Source organism: Glycine max, chromosome 7 (assembly GCF_000004515.6).
Source record: "Glycine max cultivar Williams 82 chromosome 7, Glycine_max_v4.0, whole genome shotgun sequence".
In the NCBI taxonomy this organism is placed as follows: Eukaryota; Viridiplantae; Streptophyta; class Magnoliopsida; order Fabales; family Fabaceae; genus Glycine; species Glycine max.
The window spans coordinates 2,142,988-2,156,878 of NC_038243.2; the positions used below are offsets into that span (position 1 = coordinate 2,142,988).

The window sequence follows — 13,891 nt, forward strand, 5'->3', positions numbered from 1 at the left end:
ATCTTAAATTATTTCAACGGCCACAAATTTGCATCCTGATGAAGATATCAGATTCCCTAATCTCGAAATGAGCAATAAGAATGGAGACCTCAAATGCCTGATCCAAGACATGCCTTATCACAGGGCTGCCACGAGTCCATGCCATGACACCATGAAGGTGACACTCACCAAGATCCTTTCCTTTTCTCCCCCATCAAACACACGTTGGAAAATTGAAAAGTTAGTGTAGACAAAATTGATTTTTTCTAACGAGCCAGCTAATTTTGTGGGATCCAGAAATTCAGTGGGGACAAAATTGAAAAGACATTGTGAAAAATCACAGTATGTACATACAGGCGTGGGTTTAAGCTTTTTTCTCAGAAAAAAATGTTTTTATTTAAATGTTTATTTTTTTATGATGGCTAAATAAGTTTTTAAGTAATATTAAAAATATCATCACAATATTTTTTTAAAATTATTCAAACTCACCAATATTTACCTGTATATTTATTTATTATTTATATCTGTATTATATAAGTAAAATTGATTTGATAAGTATAAACAATAATATTTTTTATACAAACATTCGATAGAATTTTACCATTTCCCCTGTCATCATATACAATTCATTAATACTAGCGATAATGTAAACGTGTATAAGATATTTGTATAAAAATATTTTATGGTATGAGTCTATTTAAATTAAACTATTTATGATTTAAATAAATATTAAAATATTAAAACAAAAAATTGTCAAAATATAATTATGATTTATTAAAATCACAAATAAGAAAAATAGAATAAAAATTATATAAACTTTCATAGTTTATAGTAAAAATATTAAAGGGCGAAGTTGAAGATTGATATAGTTAAATTTTACAAAATAAAGTACGAAATCAATCATTTATAAATTTATCAAAAACTCGCTATAGATTATGAATACTTTAATAATTACTGTAAATTTTCTTTAAATTTTTTTACAATAATAATTATTAATGTTTTTTTTTTCTAATTGAATAAAAATAATTCAAAAAAACAAAGTCTCTATTCAAAAGTAAGAACTTGAACTAGACCCAAAAAAAGAAGTAAGAACCTGAAAGAAAAAGATAAAAAATCTTATGGTAGTAACCTGTTTGGTTCTATGTTATGTCGTTAGACAACATGCACTTCTGGTTCCGTATCGTACATACAGGAGCGAATTGCGAACCTGGTGACCATGTTCTGACTTCTGAATAAGAAGTTAGCCTATACAACTCCTACTAATAATTTTCAAGTTTGTGATGCAAGCTTTGTGCTTATGATATGGAGAACCAAACATACGTTTAATTGAGTTAACATATAATTAACTCTTCAGGGCAATATTTCTTCACATGTTTCGCCCTTTGAAGGTTTCCTCCTTTTTAATTCAATAATATTCTTGGATACGCAGGAAATTTGTATTTTCTTAACCTTTTATTATTCAAATCACTTTCTTTTTATTTGTCCTTTTTTATTATGCATCAAAAAAGGGGAAGAAAACAAGCAAATGTAAACGATTCCCATAGCATCAGGCAAGAGACTGCCGCTAGTCTCCACAGGCTTATATTGTGTTTATATTAGCATTTTCAACCCACCTATATATGTTCGTATTTTTGCGTTGGCTAGATATATATGTAGAAAAAGACTTGGAAATTACATATTATAGCTTCTGACATGCTTATCCAAACATACTATAAGAATCCAAGGTTTAAAATCAACATCCTCCCTACACCTGTCTTTGCCAGCCAATCGGTACAAAATGTTTTACCATTTAGAATTCCCGAGCTATCGACATTTAACTTGAAAAAGGATTACGTTGTTTGTCCTTCCGATCAAAATTCCATCATGAAAAAAACTAGAGAAAAATATTCACATTTAAAAGAAAAGAAAAATTTGAATGACTAGTTATTTCAATCCTATGCCGACCTCCCTATCATTCTGCGGCATTATATTCAAATTGAGTTGAAATATTATTGTAGAAGAACCTTGACCATTCAATTTCTTCTTTATTTAAGTACCTAGCCATGGAACCCATTAAAATCATAGATGCATATTTTAATGCCTCAGTTGGTTGTTCTCATGTGAGCCGCAACTATTTGTGGTTATTCTGGCCCCTAATCTTTCTGCTGAAACAGAGTTGATTGCTGGGTGTGATGTATATATGCTAATTTGTTGAGCAACTAATTTCTCTACATCTATGACTTAAATAAATAGACAGTTTTTCCTTATAGATGAAATATATAAACAATCTATAACAAACAAGGTATAAGTCAGAGTGGTAATCAACTAATTAATCTCCTAATTAAATAAGGTCAAGTTGAAATTTTGTATATGAAAAAAATGTGATGGGAAGAAGAAATTTAATTAAAAGTAATCAGATAAATTCTTCTTTAAAAATTAATCATAAACTGATGAATTCTTTACATAAATGTCAAAGATAAAAAAATAAAATAAACATATTGCATATAAAGGATGTATAATGTTGCTCATTCACAAATTTTGTATAATAAATTTTATAATTTAAAAGAAAGATAAGAAAAAAAAAAGAGAATCATGTTAGATAAAATAAATGATACAATAAAAAAATTATACATAAGTATGTATTTATGTTAACCATATGGTTTTGGTTAGTGTAAGTTGAGAGGTAAATTAGGTTTTGCAGTTCCTTTTTGAGCTTATATTTCATTTCTTAAATGAGGATATTCAAGAAAAGATTAAATAGGAAGACGTGCTTCCAAAACTAACACAAGATACATGTTGAGAGTGAGAAGTTAGCAAAGTTAGATAAGATTAGAATGCACAAAGGAACATGTATTGATGTAACATATCGGCTATTGCTCCCAAAGTTGATATAATGTATTACACCAGTTGACTGAAGACTTAATTATTGGTACATCGATCACAAGCATTGAAATAGGCACCTAGGTAAATTAGGAACGAGAGATGAATACAAAGGTTAAGCGAACATTCCATACTCGTATGGGCCAGGATCAACTTTTACACTTTTACTATTTAATATTTTTTTTTTTAAGAATACAATTTAACCATTTCAGTCGTTGAAAATTTGTACATTGTAGATTAAATTTATAAAATTTCATAACTAATTAGTAATTTATCGCAATGTTTTATTTCAACATATGATGCATTTAAAATATAATTAATTATTTATTATAGATAGCATATTAATGAATTTCTAAATTATCTAAAATTATATATATATATATATATATATTGTTTTTGTATTTCATGATAAAAATATTATTGAGAAAATAATAATTAATGTCATTGAGAATTTTTAAATGAGATATAAATAAAAATATTTGTTTTCTTTGAAAGTGGCAAAAAAAATGAGGTACTTAAAAAAATCGTTGCAGTTATATACTTATGAAAACATCAAAGTTATCCGAACTAGAGCATTTAAGATTTTTCGATGGCAACGTTTATGACGTACATTCACATACTATCAATTGATATATAAATTTAATAAGCAAAAACGTGGGGCTGGGATCATATATGGTTGCACATAATTTCACGGCCATTTTCATACTCCATTCTTCACGTTCACAATTCCTTCCTTTAATGCCTGCTCGATTATCTGCTCTATTATTAATTGGCAATAATATAAAATGCCTCTTTTCTGAATTCTGATGGTTATGTATTTGCCAACGTAAAAAGAAATTTCGTTTTCACATTAATGGGATATCAGGGTAGATGCCGGGCATAAATTCATGTCAGACATTTAGTATTTGTTTATTAACGTTACGATCAACATGAAAACAAGCCAAAATCAAAGAGAGTAATAAATCCAAAACTTTCGATTTCCATACACTACAACTCATTGTTTGATACACTAGTACGGATCGCTGTCGCTTAGCACATGTGATTTTGAGAACAATTGTCTAAGGTTTTTCACTAGATCATTCACAGTCATTTGGTACCCGTCACCCATCTGCAATACATATAAATTGGATGAGTGTTACAAAATGAATTTTGAACTTGATTTTCTAAAATTGATTTTAAAATTATGTGATGAATATTTGAATGATTTTTTTATAAAAGAAAGTTGATGGTAAACACAAGATAAAATTTTGAACCTGTAGTTATTTTTTATTATGAAATCAAACATGTAAAAATTTCCTTAAAATTAGATCAGCTGACATTTCAATGCAACTGTACATAATTCAATGTGAAACAAAACACACATGCTAATACACACCAATTCAATTTTCAAGTTGCCAAACCAATACATATGTATAGAAAGCAATAATCTCACAGGGCTATCATAATCATAATATATATAATACTAATTAAAAATTATGCAAGCTAGAACTTTTAGAACATGAAACTTGATTGATGCATAGCAATGTAGCATACCTGAGTTGTGATGGTAATGCAGAGAGCAGAATTTCCAAATGGCAAGACACTGCTTCCGGTAACACTGAGATGAAGATTTTCAAGGTGGTCCAATATTTTTAGCTCAACACCATTTTCTTTCTCACAGTGGATCTCAATGAGCACCTCCTTCCCCATCACCCTTGCTTCCATCTCAGGAAGGATGCTACAGTTCGTTTCAGTGGAGGTGGTGTCTTCATCGTTTCCATTTGGGTCGGGTTTCTTGATGAATATTACTGACTCTGTACTCCTTTTTTTGTCTTGTTTCTCCAGTTCCTGTACCCTTTCTTGAAGTTGTTTCACGTAATCAATTGCTGCTCGAAGTACAGAAGCCTTGTCCGTCTATACATGGAAATTTTACAATTACAAATCACTTATCATTCTTTCTTCTCTAGTGCCTCCATGTTTTATTTTGTAATCTTGTGGTTTTAGCATTACCACGTGTTTTTCATTCCGTGGTGACTTAGAATGTTATTTTGTAGGACATAGATAACAAGACAGACACACAAAAATTCGCAGCCTTTTCCTATTCTTCTTTTTAAGGTAAGTAATTAACTATAAATATACCCACTTTTCATTTGGTTTCTAATTTATTCTTATTATCACACTAGTTAGTAGTTACTATATCTATCACTTTCCCTCTTTTTTTTCTTCTTCTTGTCTCTCTCTTTATTACTTTACCTAATCCGACAAAAAAAAATGAGTTGGATGTCTACAATTAATTTTCCTTACCGTAACGTAAACGGGATGAAAAGAATAGTACTCACAAATTGGACGTAAGAAAAATGGTTGTTAAAAATTTTGCTACAGGATTCAGATTTTTTTTTTTATCAAGTCCAATGCGAAATAATATAATGAGAAATTAATGAGTATATTATAGAATATTGCAAATGGTCGGTGACGCATAGTCAATGACCCCAAAAGAATGATCTGGTGACATATCAAGACCACTTTTGTTTTCATCATTGCCAAAATTATGCACTTTAATTAATTTATATTTTAATAAAAAAAATAATTGTATTCAGTAGGGGTTAGTAATCGATAAGAATTGAAAAGAAAAACTTAAACGATAGAAATCCACTATAGGATTCCATGACTGACTCATGCTGAGACACGGAGGCTAATAATTAATGAACAGTTGAAGTACGCTGTCGATTTAGATTATAATTAAGTTGAATTCAAGCTTCAACATGATAAGCATTTAATTATCTGCAAAAACTAAGAATTGGTCTAAAATATTATATAAAGTATGCTTCAACAGCTAGGATCGACGGTGAAGATTACGATTTACAAAAGAATCAAATAATGAATAGCTAGGACAATTATTCAATATTTAATATAATAATATGAAGTCAGATTTCATCTTTACCATAAATTATTATAATACTTACAATACTATCTTTTCTTAATAATAATAATTAGAGTGGTGTACAGAAAGAAAGAAAGAAAAAAAGTAATTAAAGTGATGTGAGGCATTGGCATGTGCATTTTGACAATATAAAATAGAATTTGACTAAATGAATGAATTAATTTACCTTGTTCAAGCCGGGAATCGTGGCTGAGAGTGCTATGAACCTCTCCGTGAGTTCCTGCCTCCGTCGTCTCTCGGCCATTATGTGATCGATGGTCTGAGAAGAGGTTCTTATCTTCTTAGCTCCTTGGTTGGGCCTTCGGGCTACTGGGCCTGGGCTTTCCAGGGCCCGTTTGGCAGGCAGAGGGGAATTATTGGAGGAGCGGGGGCGGGTTTCGGGTGTGGCCGGAACCATGGTTGAGTTGTCGAAGGACAGAATGTAAGTCCTGGGAGAGGACAAACGACGAGGTCGTTTGGAAGCGTTTTGAGAGACCAAGGAGTTGGAGCTGCTGCTTTTGACGAGGTAATTCCTAGGAGACAAAACGGCACCGTCGTTGGGGATGCTAGAAGTGTTTTGGACAGCGAGGAAGGAGTGATCGCTTTCGCTTTCGGAAGAGAAAGCCGCAGGTGGTGGTTGCTGAAGGATGTCTCTGAAGAACTCGTCATCGTCAGTGCCGTGACACTTGCCTAAGAAATCGTTCTCGCAACCGGTTTCCTACAACAATTAATCATCAATCGAAAAAATAAATAAATTAAGAGTTAATTTGAGTATGCTGGATCGATACAGAAGAAGTAGTAGTAGTAGTAGTAATGTTTTACCATATGAAGATGCCAATTTTCCCATGACTCCTCCATCGGAATGTGGAAGTTGTGTTGTGATGTGTGATGTTAGCAGAAGAGGAATAGAATAGAATATTAATAATAATTAGTCGAGGGAGCGCCACAAGTATAGGTAAAGGATGGGGACAAGATATTACTCGTTTTTCATGCAACTTAAATGTCAGCCGTTGGATGACTGGTAATGTTTCAGAGGGAACGGTGCTGTGTGGGACCATTGCTGATGGGTCACTATGATTGCCCCCCGATGAGGGAGGTAGCAAATAAGCCCGAGTTCCACAACCTGTACTATTCACTAAATCACGTACTTGCCTTTCTTTCTTTTTTTTACCTCTCTTTTTTAGTGTGTTGGGTAGGAAAGGAAAAGAAGAAATAATATTGAAGAGAAATTTTATATTTTTTTTTTGTGGATTTTATATGTTTTATATTTAATATTTTATTTTAATTCAATTTTTTTTATTTCTTTTTATCTTTTTTTATTTTCATCTTTAAACAGACTTATGTAAAGAATTCAAAACAAGTATGGAATTTAGATTAAAAAATTATTCTTGAGACAAAAATATTTTTATAAGAGAATTATCACCTTTATTTGTGTTTACATTTTACTATTGCGCTAGCGGTACTGGGATACATATTCAATAATTTCAACTACAAATGAAATATGCACGATGGAGAATCCTGTTTGATCCTTTGAGTTAACTCTGCCATCAGGATTGGATTGGTATAAGTTAAGTTAGATCAAGTTTTGTCGGTTATGTTTCAGCACTGGTCTTGGGTTAAATTATTTGTTGCTTTAATTTATTTTTAAAAAAAATAAAGCGGATTGTGCCAGATTTCTAGACCAACCTACTTTCTGTCCAATGGGGTCAAATTCACTTTTACATTTTGGGCCAACTTCATATTCTAATGTCGACCGAATAAGTAGTAAGCAAATCACATTTACTATATCCTAATTCTTAGAGTTATCAAGAGGGAGAAATGGTGTGCACAAGTATAAATATAATTAGGATAAAGATGTGTTCGTTATCTGTTCAATTTTCTCACTACTCATCATCACTTGTTTTCTCTATTATTTAAGAAAACTTTTACCCCCTTCTATTTTACCACCATTTCAAGCGAGAGATATTGTTTTTGAAACTGCATTTTCTCTTCACAAGTTTTCTATCTTCGCTTATTAACATGTACCAAACGCATCGTCAAGTTTTTCATATAGAAGGGAGGGAGCATTAAAAAAAATAAAGGGGGAGAGAGGATTCTTCCATTCATCTATGCAATATGGACTCGACGCTGGGTTGGATCATTGGATGCCTTCCTCCCTATTTGTTTATTTCTCTTCATCTTTTTTCTCTCTATCTTCACTTTTTTTCTTTTTCTTTCTAAATTTCTCCCTCTCTAATTTATGGAAGACAAATTCAACTAGCTAGGAACTGTTACTTATAAAATATAAATAACTATAAATAGTAATTTCCCTGAAATAAGAAAAATCATACTACTGGCAATATTATTTTTTTTTTACATAGGCTATATATTTATGTTAAATCAACAATTTTGTGAAAAAAGTTATAAAATGAAATCAATTTATTTCTGTTCACGTTTTTTTTTGCAGAGATATTCCATGCATGCATACATAGATCATATCAGCTTTTATATCAAATTGAAATAAAATTTTTAATTACAGTCCCGAATATATTGATTGTGCATGTCAGAAATGTAAAATTATTTTTAATTATTTAAATTAATACTCAAATATTTAATAAATATTAACTTTTATTTTTCTATTAATTATTTAAGATTATCGATTTATAAATTAAACTAAGTTTTTTAATATTCTAAAAAAAATTAAATCCAAATACTTATTATATCTGTAGATATCATGATTAAATAATAAAATTATTAAAGGGTATTGAGAAATGTTAACAAGATACTTTGTAGCACACTTTTTATAACACTCTACTGGAGTTGTTGAAATTTATTGAAAAATATAAGATTATGGTGTCTCATTTCTTATTTTATTCAATAAAAAAAGAATGTGTTAGAAATGTTGTTAGAGTTTTTCTTAAATGTAATGAATTTTTTATTCAATTTATCGAGAAGTAAGCAAAATGTTCAGAAGATTAAGAAACAATAATTTAATTTTTTTCATAAATAATTATTAGAGATATTAAATAAATAATTTGATTAGAACATGCTAATATTGTAAATATTTTCTGTCCTATCATCCAATTATAAATTAATGTATATAGTAAAATTATTGACTTTATAATATTATATATATATATATATATATATATATATATATATGTATATATGTATAAAGTGATTTTTAATTTAGTGATAGTGTAATTTTTTATGAATTAAATAAAAATTAATTAAAATGTTAAATAATTAAAAGGAAATGATATACTATTCATTAAAGTTTATTTAGTTTTACCATAGTTCAAAAATTGTAAAAAAAAATAACTAATTGATTATTGTACAACACCCTTAAGTTAACCCATGATCAATTAGTAGATGAAATATACTACTCACAACCATTCATAGATGCACGTCAACAATCTTTTTTTCAATCTCTACAATTGATGTGCAATGAGCAATACTCGTGTGTTGATCTCATAGAATTATTATGCACCATCAATAGAACACTGGATGGTATACTCAACCTATTTCAATCTACTATTACTCCTACTCATGATGCAATGTTGTATTACAATGAGAAATGGAACATATCAAGTCAATGTGAGTTTTTGGGTTATTCTTTCACTAGGACAAACACAATAAAATTTGATATTCCTCTGGGATATAGCATGGACAAACTAAGGGTATAATCAAGCAATTGTTGATTTCCTTCATTTATATTTCTAAGAAATATTTTTAAAAAATACAAAAAATCATGCTGAAAATTCAGGTAAAGGGAATCCAAATTTTCAACTGGATTTTTATTTTTATTTTTTTGTAAATCACAGTGTAAATTTGGGTCATTTCAACCTGAGTTCATACTGTAAATCGTGTTTATGTATATTATTTGTGTAAATATTTGAGGAGTTGTATATTTTGACAATTTTTTTTTCCTTGTAGGTTCTGGAAAAAAAATCAATTATTGCTTTGCGTTTTCATCCATCGAAAGAAGCCCACACCTCATGCGTGAACAGAACTCAGAACTCGGAGATAATCCGTTTTGTCCTTTTGCAAATGAAGGGACCATTAATTAGGATTTAGGCGATCAAGTTCATGTCCTTCAGTTTTTCTTTTATTTTTTTTATTTGGAACCATATCATGCTATTTGATTCCTTCAGAGTGAGAGATATGAATATTAGAGGATAAAGAATAATATTTGTTGATTAAAAAATTAATGATTATAATTATAATTATTTTTATATTTATTCTGATTACAAATTTAAATATATGGTTGGTTTACTTATTAAATGATTGTAAGTGTATTTTACTGTTCCATATTAACTTTAAGGTTTTGGCTGAATTAAAAAATATAATTAATATCTTGAATTTCATAAAAAAAAAATACTCATGTAAGTTTCTAATATATCTTTTATATTTCTAATTAATTATCTAGTAACAATTAATTTCACTAAGGTATTTCACGAAGAAAAAAAATTAATATTATGTTAATTTTGTAAAATGACAATTAGTTTAAAATATTTTTTTTTTCTAAAACATCATATAAAGTGAAGCGAATAGAATATTTTCTTATTTCAGAAGAGTCAGATTAATTCTTTTTTACCTATTTATAATATTCCCTGCAAATATTGATGTGGATATAAAATATTTTATAATTATTTCTTATACATGAAAAAAAAAGTGGTATTCGATCATGTATATAAAATAAGGTATAAAATTTATGAATATTTCTTAAGAATGATTTACGGTTTACAGTTACTTCCTTAAAATTTATACCAAATTTATTTTTTAACTGATTGGTAAAGTTAAAAAAATTACATAAATAGTGCCTAGATTTTAAATTCATTATTTTTTAATGAAAATTATAATATTTATTGTTATTAATCATTCCTACTGTGATTTTTAATAAAAATAATAATTTAATGAATACTTAACTAATATTCTTAAAACACGGATTGACAAGGCTAAAATTCAAAAATAGAATATACACTTATTAAATGCATGGATGCAAATAAATGATAAATTTTAATAAAAATAAAAATATTAAATACTAACTATATTTCTCAATCATCATATTGTATTTCAATGTAAGAAAAATAAAGATTATGTCAAAAATAAAAAATATTATCATTTTCAAAAATCTTATCTTATTTTAAAAATAAAAAATTGTTCCCCAAACAAATGTCGGGCAGTGCACCTTTTGTTGACACGGATCCGATCTAATCAAGCAATCAATGTGTTTATATATATATATATATATATATAAACAATTAATAATGTTATAGATTCCCATAAACAACTTATAATAAAATGCTAAGATAACGATTAAGAAAACAAAAAAAAAAAACACTCCTTTCAAAAACAAAAACAAAAAAACACTGTTGTTGCTTTTTGAAGATTGTAGTCTAGCTCGTCGTATTTCTTAGTCTTCTTTCGCCTTCCTTTATGTTTATTTAAAAAAAAAAAAACTATTTCATATTTAATAAAAAACATGTAACATTTATATCAAATATTATATATTTTAAAATATTTAAATTATTTACTAACAATTATTTTAATAAAAACTTACTAGCATAAATGTTAATCATTCTGGCTAAATTAAAAATGCAAAATTTAATATTCTATATATATATATATATATATATATATATATATATATATATATATATATATATATATAAGTAGTTAATGCAAATTTTATTTATAATAATAATTTTTAAGAATTTAAAGTAATATATTTTTATTTGAAGAATTAAATTGTCATTTTACTCATAAATTTAAGGATTAATTAATTTTTCATATTATTATAAAAAAGATAAATAAAGATTTAAATTGTTTAGAAAGGGAAAAAAAGATACAAATTATATGCAGGATAATATATCCTTTGATATTATTCTGTAATTAAAATATTATTTTTTTAATAAGTTATATTTTAAAAATTGGCGTGAAGCATTGAATTAAATAAGATTATAATTATAAAAAACAAATCAAAATGCCAAAAAATAAAGATTAAATATTTTAAAACAAACTAAATAAATATATCATTAAAAAAACTTAAACAAAAAATTAAAAACAAAAAAAAGATTATCAAAATGGAAAAAAACATGTTGAGAAATAGGTTCATGAGAAACCATTTTCACAACGTTAAAAAAAGAAACAGTTTTGTGAAATCGATTTGAGACAAACTGATTTCTCATTATAGTATTTTCTATCATTTGAGTAAACAATTTTGCACTTATATTATTTGGGTAATTTTTTCCTGTATTTTTTGGGTAAAAAAGTCTGTGCAATGCCTCCCTTAAATTTTAGAATTCTTCATCTTACATGTAATACAAATTGTAATTAATTAATATTCTATGTCCTTGTTTATATCTAAACAAGGCATAAATATAACATGATGATGAACTCATTTACAGCTTAATTTTTTAACAATTTAATAAGTTAAGTAATTTAGGCTTGATTTGATGGCTTACCTAATTTTTGAAAGACATAATTTTTGTTTGGATCTTTGGTAAGGAAAGCTCAAAAGCACAAGTTAATATAGATCCTTAATTATGAACTCTCTTGTTTGTGTCTATGTTTGAATGTGCTTGGTGAAAAGATATGCTCCTGATGTAAAAGGCTTAATTGGTATGCTATTGTCAATTTTTATTCATTAGGAAAATTCCTCCGTAAAATTTGTTCCTTGATGCCTTTCTAACGAGTTCATCAAAAGGTTGAGTCCTTCTGTTTAATGTGCTTATTCACACAACTTGATTTTTTGGATTACTGTGGTGACATTTTCTAGATTAGAAAACTAATAAGAACAAAGATACAAGAAAGGAAACGTCAATCATTATCCAATTAACATTTTGATAACTTTTACACTTATGATGTGATAACTACATAGGCGTGTATAGTTGATTGCTAATCAAGTACTTAACAATTCATCCTTTAATGACATTTAGATATAATACCAACTAATAATAGAGAAACTATAGATTGATTGATGCCTTCCAATTTCAGGAGCTATTTTTTTTTTAATTTTAGGGACAAATATGAATGATCATTATAATTTTAAAGATTAAATCAATTGATAATTTACATTTTTTTTTTATAAAAATTAATATTAATTGTTAGATATCATTAAAATGTTAGTGGAAAGAATTCAAAATTACGATTTCTCCGTCCTTCTTTTAACTCTTAACACTCCATTTTTAATAATCAAATCAACCTTACAATTTAAGGATAATTTTGTCATTTTATTAATTTTAATGATCAATATGACTAATCATTACAATTTTAGGGCATAAATTGGTGATTCACTCTATATATTATATATGTACAAATGGTTATGCTCTGTTGTTGCATTGTTTGAACGGAAAGCTTTCAGGTCACCACTTGCCATAAAAATTAAGAACAATTTTAAAGCTTTGCTTTGGATAGAGAAGAGCAAAGACATAAAAATTGGATTTTAATGAAATTAAATGGATTAAAATGTTCTTGTCATACATTCATATCCATGTGTCAAGTTGTTGGATGAGAGATGCATTCCTTTGAGAAGGAAATGCAAATATATGCAAGTGAACATAGTTCAGAGGGGTTGAGTTTCTATTCGGTTACTTAGAATTTTTCAGTAAGAGAGATATAGAACAATGGGTTTGTGAGTCTCACATGAATTCTTTTCCTAGTTAAGAGGGGGACGTTTGTGGGCAAAATCCCTAATAGTGTGTTTGGATGGAGTAATTTAATAGGAAAATTTATTTTTTCTAAGAATTTAAAATGATTCATGATAAAATAACTTATTTGGATAGAGTATTTGAAAGGAGATTTAATTTGTGATATTTTTATGAATCATTTTGATTGATTAAATCAGAGAGATTTCAAATTCTCTTAAAAAATATAGAATTTAAAATTCTTTTTTCAAAGATGCTCACTCTAACTCATGTTCTTGCTCACGACTTTTTCTCGCTCAACACTCACAACTATGGGTTGATCAAAGTTTTTACGGTCGATATCGACATAAGTTATTTTTCACTCATGTTGGCCAAGGTTTTTTCGGTCAGAATTTTTTTGTATGATGTCAATCAAAGCTATTTTTTGTCAATATCGACTAAGATTTTTTTAGATGATGTTGGTTAGGGTTATTTTCCCACAGACGTCAGTCATGGGAAATTTTTGCTAACGTCAACGAAGGATTTT

The 13,891-nt window shown here is 28.0% G+C and overlaps 1 protein-coding gene across 1 annotated transcript; it reads right to left on the reverse strand.

The window, feature by feature from the left end:
- Positions 1 to 3,709: 3,709 nt before the first annotated feature.
- Positions 3,710 to 6,843, reverse strand: LOC100778376 (transcription factor bHLH18). The gene is made up of 4 exons (XM_003529742.5): positions 6,560 to 6,843; positions 5,925 to 6,455; positions 4,372 to 4,731; positions 3,710 to 3,946 (listed from the first exon to the last, which is right to left on the reverse strand). Exons 1-4 carry the CDS (start codon positions 6,593 to 6,595, stop codon positions 3,848 to 3,850), a joined length of 1,026 nt encoding a protein of 341 aa, XP_003529790.1. The 5' UTR covers positions 6,596 to 6,843; the 3' UTR covers positions 3,710 to 3,847.
- Positions 6,844 to 13,891: the final 7,048 nt, after the last annotated feature.

Bases quoted from the DNA above. Each gene is read 5' to 3' on its own strand.
- LOC100778376 (XM_003529742.5), bottom strand. From the start codon at position 6,595: ATGGAGGAGTCATGGGAAAATTGGCATCTTCATATG. The intron at 6,456-6,559 runs GTAAAACATTAC...TAATTGTTGTAG, and splicing joins AAAATTGGCATCTTCATATG to GAAACCGGTTGCGAGAACGA. The intron at 4,732-5,924 runs GTAAATTAATTC...TTCCATGTATAG, and splicing joins CGATTCCCGGCTTGAACAAG to ACGGACAAGGCTTCTGTACT.